Below are 9548 nucleotides of genomic sequence, written 5' to 3'. Positions count from 1 at the left end.
CAAAGGAGGGCGAGATGCTCTTGGAAATGAGGTTAGCCATTGGTCAGAGTGACTACGTCCTCTTGCAATGACAGGGGGAAGAGCTGAAGCTCGTCCTGCCGATCTGCTGTGGAGACCTATGCTTGCAGGCTCCCCGCTGGTGGCACCTCTGCAAGCCCTGTCCCGGGGCAGAGGAGCCAAGAAACCACGGAGGCCTGTCACAGAGAGGTTTCTAGACAAGAGGAGCGCCTGACGTAGAAATGCTGCCTGTCGTGCCCCTCCGGCCTGTGCACAATCAGGACGGGGAAGAAGCGGGCATCGTGGTAGGTTGGGGGGTTTTCGTTGACAGCCAGCTGGCTGGAGTAGGAGCAGCACTGCTCGTCCTGGCAGCCCCGGTCCGCGATGCTGCTGCTGCGGCTCCTCCAGAGACCTGTCCTGTGGGAGCCATGGATGCGGCAGAGGGAGAAGCGGCTGGTGTTGAGGGAGAGGCGGGAGTTGCCACTGCAGCTGTGGAAAGCATGGCGCGAGAAGATGGAGGAGGTGCTGGAGGCACGGTTGCAGCGTTCGCAGCCGTGGGCCGTTTCACCATACCGGCACACCACGTAGCTGTTGTAGGCCGGGGAGTCAGCCAGATCCATGAGCATGGCCTCCGAGTAGCTGGGGATCAGCTGCCGGTTGGTGCAGATGTGCCACTCCAGCTCGGTGCTGTCCTGCGTGGCATCTCGGGGCATGCGGTATCGATACAAGGGCTCCTCCGCCGCCGTGGGCGCCGTGTACTCCAGGCCCAGCAGCTTCTCCACGTGGTAGTGGACGTAAGCAGTTCGATACTCTATGAGTACCCTGAGCGGCCACGAGATCATCAGGATAGCTGCTACCCAGAAAGCATAGTGGGACACATACCACGGGAGGTGATCCGGGTCCCCGTAGGCCATCATAAGCTCTTTAAAGTCCACGTTTTTGAGCTGCATGCCTTCCCTCACCTCCATGTAGTCATCCAGTCCCTCAATCTCCGTGAAGAAGTGAGCCCTCTGAGTCAGGTAAGAGTTCTCAGACTCAATGTTGGCAAAGCTGAAGCACTTGGTGAACCTCAGCTTGGTGGCTGTGTAGCTCTCCAGGCCCAGGAGCTCCTTGGAGATGTCCTTGTATCCACAGTGAGAGTAGTCAAACTCAGCTTCAGCCACGTGAGTGTTGACCCTCTCATGGTAGACTTGCGTGGTGGTGTAGGCATCGCCGTTGCGGTACCGGGTCACCTGCCGGGTTCGACGCACAATACCACGGGAGGTGATCCGGGTCCCCGTAGGCCATCATAAGCTCTTTAAAGTCCACGTTTTTGAGCTGCATGCCTTCCCTCACCTCCATGTAGTCATCCAGTCCCTCAATCTCCGTGAAGAAGTGAGCCCTCTGAGTCAGGTAAGAGTTCTCAGACTCAATGTTGGCAAAGCTGAAGCACTTGGTGAACCTCAGCTTGGTGGCTGTGTAGCTCTCCAGGCCCAGGAGCTCCTTGGAGATGTCCTTGTATCCACAGTGAGAGTAGTCAAACTCAGCTTCAGCCACGTGAGTGTTGACCCTCTCATGGTAGACTTGCGTGGTGGTGTAGGCATCGCCGTTGCGGTACCGGGTCACCTGCCGGGTTCGACGCACAAAGTGGTAGCTGATGGCCTTCCACCAGATGCACGGAGTGGCTTGCTGCATGCGGTTGATGCATTCATAGACACTGTCCACGTCTGCCTTGTACTGCAGCTCTCTCTTGACATGGCAGTGCCAGCACTCCACCAGGTATACCACATAGAGCATAGAGAGGAAGGCCAGCGGGATATAGACATAGCCGTCCGAGCACGGGCTGTCATGGTAGATCATGGACTTGCCCTTGAAGGAGCTATCAAAGCTGAGCTTGGTGACCCGGGCCAGCTGACACCAGGCCACTGCACCCAAGCAGCCGTACATGAGGATGGAGAGGAGGAGGCATTTCCAGTGGGACTCTCGGCACATGCAGGCGCTCAGGGACTGCTTCACAGGGCGTTGCTTCAATCACACCGCCGGGGAGAGAAAGACAAAGAGAGAACGAGGAACCTGTCAGTCATGCTTCTTTGCACAATGCACACAGTGACTGCTGCCTTCAAGACTGCGTCTGGCTTTGCTCACGGCTGCCTGAGGACTGGGACACCACCCTACTTAATATAAATGTGAATATAAACAGAAACACCGTGCCAGAGACAGAGGTCTCTGGACAAAACTCCTTCCTTGCTTCCTCCTGGCTCTGGGGAGGGAAGTTGTTCGCGTGGCAGTGACTCGCTGTGCCCGCACCCCGGTCAGACGAGCTCCTCCGCAGGGGGTGAGACGGGTCCCCATCTCCTTCTCCCTGTGTGGAGCCAGCATCATCTACGCACCCTGCCATTTTCCAAGGCTGAGAGGGCTTCGCAGCACGTGAACAGCTGAAAGCACAGGGCTGTGGACTTGCCCCTTTGCTTTTCAAGTGCCCAGCACCCGGGTTCCCACATGGTGCTGCTGGGGAGGCTCGCCAGCAGCGTCCGTCACAGGGCTGCGGCCCCACAGGTCACGCCAGCAAAGGGGGACCAGCACTTCGTGGAGCTTGAGCTGCTGCCTGACTCAGAGCTGGCTCACACCCAACCCTGAAACGTACCAAATGATCGACACCATTTTTCTTGGAGGTGAGCCATCAGGAAAATGACTAGATTCAAGCACATTTAGTTGAAAAAAATTGTCAGGATTACAGCACGGTGCAGCATAGCTTCAGGCTGGTTAGAAGACTAGCTCTGACCTAACATACCTGAAAGCTTAAGCGTTGGAGCTAAGGGTGTATGCGTGAATATTTAAAACGTAGCGCATCCCTCTCTTTCAAGTCCCAAAAGTCAGGCTGGGAATAGAGACAGAGTTCACACTCTCACACTCCCACTGCGTCCCCTGAGATGGTGTGATTGCAGTCCTTACCCCAGCCATAGTGCAGTGAATCGGCTGCATAGTCATGCTATGTTGGGCTATAATAAAAAATGCCAAATTGAGCCAAGCAGCTAGCGGAAACAGAGTTGTCTCCCTGCAAAGAACAGCAGCAGCATGAGTTACATTACTGGCTGGCAGCCACCCATCTGTAGAAAGCGCGTGAAGCAAGACCCCCAGCTGCCCTGATAGGTAATGTGGAGGGCTGTCTGCGTCCCTCTTGTTACTGCCATCCTTCGCCTCACCCCTAACTCTGAGGAAATGACAGTGATATTCATGCATCATCATGCCCTCTGCCAAGCCTGATTTCATGCAAAAATAGAAGCACACTGTTACTCCTTCTCCCAAGAGGCCACCTCTAATGCATCAAACTGCTCCATAGATGCCAACAGATGCTAGGTTTGGGAAATGTCTTCTCTTTCTTTCTCCAGGGATAAAGTTCTCCCCTAGTATAGCTTATCTTGGACCTATAGCAGTTAGGATTCCGTAAGTAATCTTGAACCAGCAAGGAATTTAAGTAGCAGCATCAGGAAATAATAGCGCGGCGCCACTAGAAAGAGTTTACTGTCTTCTCAATGAGATGGAAGCATTGGCATCTAACCTTGCAGGGCTATAAGGTCAGATTTAATACTCCTTTTTTTTTCTGGGACAGAGAACCACTTCTAAGTAACTACAGAAGGTTTTATGGCTTGCTGTGAGCGCTGCCAAACTAGACTTCATGGGGTCTGGTTTTGATTTCGTAGCTTCTAATCTGACACTGTGTAAGTGCAGAGTAATTTTGTTGATTTTAGGGAGCTACACCAGTATTTATCTGCAGGGACTAAGGGCAGAATCTGGCCCCTGATTCTCCCTGATGCATTCAGAAGGAATCTGTAAAGAATTTCTATTCTTATCCCAAACCTTTTGTATGTGTGTATGTGTCAATAAAGAATAATTATTCTGGGCTGTATTCTCTTTACAGTGGCCAAAATGGGTGTAGAGAAGCTGAAGTGGGTTATAAAGGACACAGTACATAACTTTTCTGTAGGGAGGGCAGTGAAAAGACCTTAGTGTGGCTAAGAATAAGGCTGTTTTCCTTAGCCTTTTGTAGGAAACCTTGAGGAAAGCTACAAAGTGGCTTCAGGAGGTCCCCAAATCAGCTGAAAAATAACTATGGGAGTTTTGGGGGTGAATCCCTGAGTCTACGTGCAGTCATGGAGAATTTCATCTCTTGAAACTCTTGTCAAATACCCACCGCTCTGTCCCAGTGTGGTTACTGCCCCAATGTAGGCTTCTGCCCCAGCCGTACACTGGATCCTGGGTCAGAGCCCCAGGCTCTCCTGACTTGTGGGAACTCCACCAGGAAACCCTGTCTTCTATTCTTTGTCTCTTCTTGACACGGAACTAGTTTTTAAGTGCTATAGTAATGCAAAAATATAGACTGTAATGAATAATTGCAAACTTCTACCCTTTTTTCCCCCTTAAGGTTTTCTGAGGTGAAGAAAACTCTAAAAATGAACATCTCTCTACTCCAGTCACTAGGACTGTGCAGAAGAAAACAGCTGGGCAATATTCTAACACAGGAATTTAAGTTCACACTCAGGTTTCCACAGGTACCTCTCATGTAAAATCGCATATGGTTAATACAGTGAAGAATGCCAATGGACCCAGAAAAAGATGTCCAGCAGTCAGTTTTAATGTGAGTGCTTAAGTACTCCATGCAGCTCCGGGAACGCCAATTTTTTCTACGACTTGTTTCAAGTGCTGTCAGCCTGGCCCTGGGCACAGTCATGCGAGAGGGCTGTCCCACGTCAGTTAAGGCACTATTTGCCAAAGGCACTGCAATCCCCACCTTCCCTTTATCTCACTTCCCTTGACTAACAACTTCTCTGCTCTCTGCAGCTCTGTGATACAACTTACAACCCACAGGTTGGCTTCTGCCCAAGGGGTGATTCAACCAGCCCTGCTGGTTAGGGCTATCAGTGGCCATATCAGAGTGGGCAAATGCCTCCTAATGTGCTTAGCTCCATGAAATGCCATCTCCCCTTTGGGGGAAGAGATGACTCTGGTCTCACCAGTCCTGGAGCAGCACCGGGCTGGGCTGGCAGCAGCTCAGAGGCTTGCTGGTCCAAGATGACATTTCTGTGTGCGTCCTCTGGAGACACTTCAGAAATGGTCTTCAACCTACTGCACTGAAAGGGCTGGATCAGCCCAAGCCAGGTTACCTCCACTATTCTCACTGCAGCCTGTAAAAAAGGCAGCTTCTCTCCTCCCTGCATTAGTGAAGACATGCAGCCATAGAGCCCACTGCCACATCTCTGATTCACACAACTACCAGTCCAGTTCAGCAGGGCCTTCATGTTCAAAACCCTTTGGGAAAAACACGATTCTTTTCTCCTGGCTCTTCTGACCCACTGTCTCATACCCTCCTTTGTTCCTAAGCAGATCCCACTCTCCGCAGGTCCTCAGTTATAAAAGAATCTCTCTTCCAGGGTCTACCCCCACAGCTGTCCTTCCTATTTCAAGTTCTGAATATGTTCATCTGGCCTATATTGCCTATTTCTCCTTCCCTTTGCTGAAATAATTATCTAACACAATTATGCCATTAGAAATACTATTAGAGTGTTTGTAAGAAAGACATGAAGTAGAACATAATTACAATAAAAGTATCAGACATTCAAAAATCTAATAAGGAAATATATCTTTCCATCTCTCTCTGCATAACAAATTCATTAATATGTTAAACCAGTGGCTCCCAGACTTTATTAATTAACATACCACCTTCTTGCAAGCATGATGTTTGTGGTACTATGTGGAATTTTCTCCTTTCCGTGCATAGTGTTTCAGATTGAAACAGGGCAAGCTTGTATTTCTGGATGAGTACAATAAATGCTTAAGGAAACTAATAATTTCCATGATAACTTGGGCCAGCCAGCGAACGGGAGTTGCATCCTTTGAGAAATGCTGCAGGATCTGTGTTGTTTTGATGTGGAACAAAAGCATAACCCCTGGAAAATGTTAATAGAGAAACATAATTGAAGAAAGCAAAGACAGAGAGCCTGACAGAAAGCCAGAGCCAAACAGAGACTGTCCCAGAATAGATGGAGGCTCAGTCACCAGGTACTTTGCCTGCGAGCTAGGACTCGCGGATTTGGGTCTGTAACCCAAATCAAGAGAGGTGTCCTTCCTCTCCTGCGTGTTAAGGGCTTTGCTTTGGGCTTTGCTTCCAGCGTTGACCTGAGAAACCTCCTGACAGAAGATTAAGCGAGACACAGGTTGCCCAGAGAAGTTGTGGATGTCCCATCATTGGAAGTGTTCAAGGTCAGGTTGGACGAGGCTTTGAGCAACCTGATCTAGTGCAAGATATCCCTGTCCATGGCAGGGGGGCTGGACTAGATGATCTTTGAAGGTCCCTTCTGACCCAAACCATTCTGTGATTCTGTAGCCACTTCTGTGAAGAGGGATGGCTTTGCCAAATCAAATGTTTCACCCAAAAGGCCCTAACCAGCTCTGATGACAGTCCAAATTGTAAAAATCTCCTGTTTTGGATGGAATGCTGTGAAGAAGCACAGCCGAGCTGTCAGTATTATTGTTTATGAATTTCAAGTCATGTTAAAAACACATGCTGTAAATAACGCCTTGCTACGCTCTGGCATGCTGCTGAACAGCTTTCAGAGGCCTCCCTTCTCATCACACCTGACTGGATTGGAAACTCCTGCTAACTCTTACCCAAACTATGCATAATCAGAAGCCAAAATTCACTTTACTCTTCCACGCTTAAAAACAACAACAAAAAAATATTTCTCAAATTCTTTAGTAGATCTCAGTGAGAATGAGGAAAATGCCACGGGCAAGAGGTGGCACGTGTGGGGAGGGCTGCAGGTGCCCATGCTGGGAGCCTTGTGGAGAGGGACAAGGTTTGGGGACAGCCCTGCCCCGAGCTGTCCCTGGCCCCAGGCAGTCGGCCCCGCAGCGCTGCTCCACGTCTGCGTTGGTTTTTTTTTTCCCGTCATTTCCAGAAAGCTCAGGCAGAGCGAAGGATCTGTGTACCATGCAAAACGAAGAGGCAGCTCCACATCCTCCCATGGTCTGTTTTTTGTCTGGTGGTGTGGAGCCTTCTGAGACACTAAATGATAGATGCTATTTAATTTGTTGCCACAGTTGCTGGAAAATAGTCTGGAAAGTCCTAACTGCTGACGGAGAACTGGAATTTCAACTGACACCTGTAGCAGACAGGAGTTTCCAGGCTGGCAACATTTCGATTATTTCTCCTTCAAGAAAGTTCTGTGCAAAACTTAGTTTGCAAATGATAAAACATCCAGGCAGTGGCTGAAAGGGCAATTGCCTTCAAAGACGCCTTCCGATGGCAGATGCCCAAGATCAAAAGCAGGTATGCAAGGACTGGCGTGGAGCCTCCCTCACGCAGGCACACCCACCCAGCGTTCGTCCTGGCTCAACAGCAGCCAGGTCAGGTTCTGGCTGCAGCAACCGTAATTAAAATCATTAAAACGTGCTCTGTGTTGTAGCAGCGTGCAGATTTGGGCTGCTAATCTCACATAGTGTAAAGGGGTGGAGAGAGAGCAGAGGGGGAGTGCATAGCCCAGTATGTCCCCTGCTTAGCAGCTGGAGCCAAGCATGCTCTGGTGGCAAGAGCAAGAGGCTGGTTTTGGCTCTCTGACCCATCCCTTGACTCCTTGTGAGCGACCAGCATTAAGACGCAGGCAGGTAAGTTGTAGCTGGTAACCATCCTAAGCGAGCCTGCAAGCGACTGTATTGGGGGTGGCCAAGAATGCAAAAAATGACACACCCCCAACCCTGATTTCTCCTTAAAAGGCACATTTGAAATGTCAGACTGACGCTAAAGAACTGGAACAACATATTTCTGGGTGACCAAGTTGTGCTTGTGTCTCTAGGTCCCTTCCTTGATGGGTACATAAGAACTAATGAATTTCCTGGGGTGCAGGTTCGAGGCGGGCTAGGCACCCCCATTCTCCCAAGTGAGCCCCCCCCCATTAGCAGGAGGAGGAAGGGCCACACTCAGGGAAGCCCAGATGGACTCCACCAGCCCAGGTTTTTCGGTGCCTGAAACTCCGGTGCCTTTGTTTTACCAGTGATGGTTCACTGCTTTTGCTGACCTCCAGATACGAGTATATCTGACAGCTGGACTCACCCACTAGCCACGTGGCTGTCCCTTGGTGATGACTGGGATACTTATGATATAATAAACAGCCAGATGGTTCTTTAGCACTTACAGGTAGTCACAGAAATTTCTCCTATCGACTTTGCAAGGCTATTCTGAGTCAGGAAGGTTCAGCTTCTATTAAAACCCAAACTACATTTACACCTTAAGACCGGGTGACACTACGCCTTCTCTCCATAGCTCCTGTATCACACAGGCAATGCAATTTCACTCTACAATCCTACGTACAGCCCAGTAACTGGTGGTTGGTAAAAGCTCATCTTCCATAAAGACACTCTGCTTTAACTGATAGACTTAAAAGAAATGAAGAATCTGCAATCCCCTTTGTAATTTGTTCTGGTGATGAAATGTTACTGCCATTGTAATTTTGTCTCACTTCAGCCCCCATTCAAGGCAGTGGGGTTGTCCATTCTCCGGGTGATGAAAGACTTCTTTCATATGACTGTCTTCTCTATCTGAAGATACTTCTGCATTCAAATTACGACACCTCTCAGCCTTCTTTTTGACAATTGAAATGGGTCAAGGTCTTGAAATCCTTCACTGCACAGCCTTTTTTCTAGCTTTTTGGTGCTCTGCTCTCTCTCCAGCACCTTGAGATCCTTCTCAAATGTGCACCCTGCAAGTGGATACAGGACTTCAGCACTTACTTCGCTGGCATCATACCAAAACATAAAATCACCTCCCATTCCCACTCATTCCTCCTTTTTGCTGTCTCCAAGAATTGCATTAGTAGATTTTTGCCCAGCACCACCCCGGGAGTTCATGTTCAACCACTCACCCACTTTGCTCCCAGGTATTTTTTGAGTCACTGTTTCTGAGGACAACTGAAGGGTTGGCTGCACTCTCCACCCTGAAATGTGTAACTTTAGATTTGGCTTTGGATTGAATAATGAAATTATCAATTGAAGCAGATCCCTCTGTAGGACTGTGCTCGTCTCATCATTACAGACCAGCCTGCTAATGTTTGTGCCAACTGTAAATGTTACCAGCAGTGATTTTATGTTTAATTCCAGTGGATAGTGTCAAATCTGGTAATTATTCCTGCAGAACTCTGCCAATCTAATGGCTAAATACCCCATTAACTTATACGAGACAACTGTCTTCATAAAACTAAGTGTCAATCATAAAAACAAGGCTGTGGGCATTATGTGGACACCGAGGTGCTCCTCACAGTTCCAGTACTCACTGCCAGGAGTAATCTACAGCTCTAGATGCCAATACTAAGAGAAACCCTCCCAAAGCTTCAGTGGAGCACCTTATCACCTAGCTTGCTGTTGCTGTGTGCTATTCATCAGTAGCTGTATTTTACCTCAAAAGTAGCTGTATGGCAGTGTGGGCTTGAAGCATCTCTTCTGTTTCTAGCTGCCTCAGTACTGCTTATGGCATGCAAACAGTTACGGTGACAATTACAAACCTCTTGTTTTGTCCACTTCTG

At 49.1% G+C, this 9548-nt stretch overlaps 1 protein-coding gene across 1 annotated transcript; it reads right to left on the bottom strand.

The window, feature by feature from the left end:
• Positions 1 to 197: 197 nt before the first annotated feature.
• On the bottom strand, positions 198 to 1995 carry LOC103897558 (transmembrane protein 151B). The gene is made up of 2 exons (XM_019471603.1): positions 1603 to 1995; positions 198 to 1229 (listed from the first exon to the last, which is right to left on the bottom strand). Exons 1-2 carry the CDS (start codon positions 1966 to 1968, stop codon positions 198 to 200), a joined length of 1398 nt encoding a protein of 465 aa, XP_019327148.1. The 5' UTR covers positions 1969 to 1995.
• Between the last annotated feature and the right edge of the window lie 7553 nt (positions 1996 to 9548).

The sequence above is a fragment of the Aptenodytes forsteri genome, unplaced genomic scaffold, assembly GCF_000699145.1.
Source record: "Aptenodytes forsteri isolate BGI_AS27 unplaced genomic scaffold, ASM69914v1 Scaffold146, whole genome shotgun sequence".
NCBI lineage: Eukaryota > Metazoa > Chordata > Aves > Sphenisciformes > Spheniscidae > Aptenodytes > Aptenodytes forsteri.
This window is presented reverse-complemented; position numbering and strand designations above follow the sequence as displayed.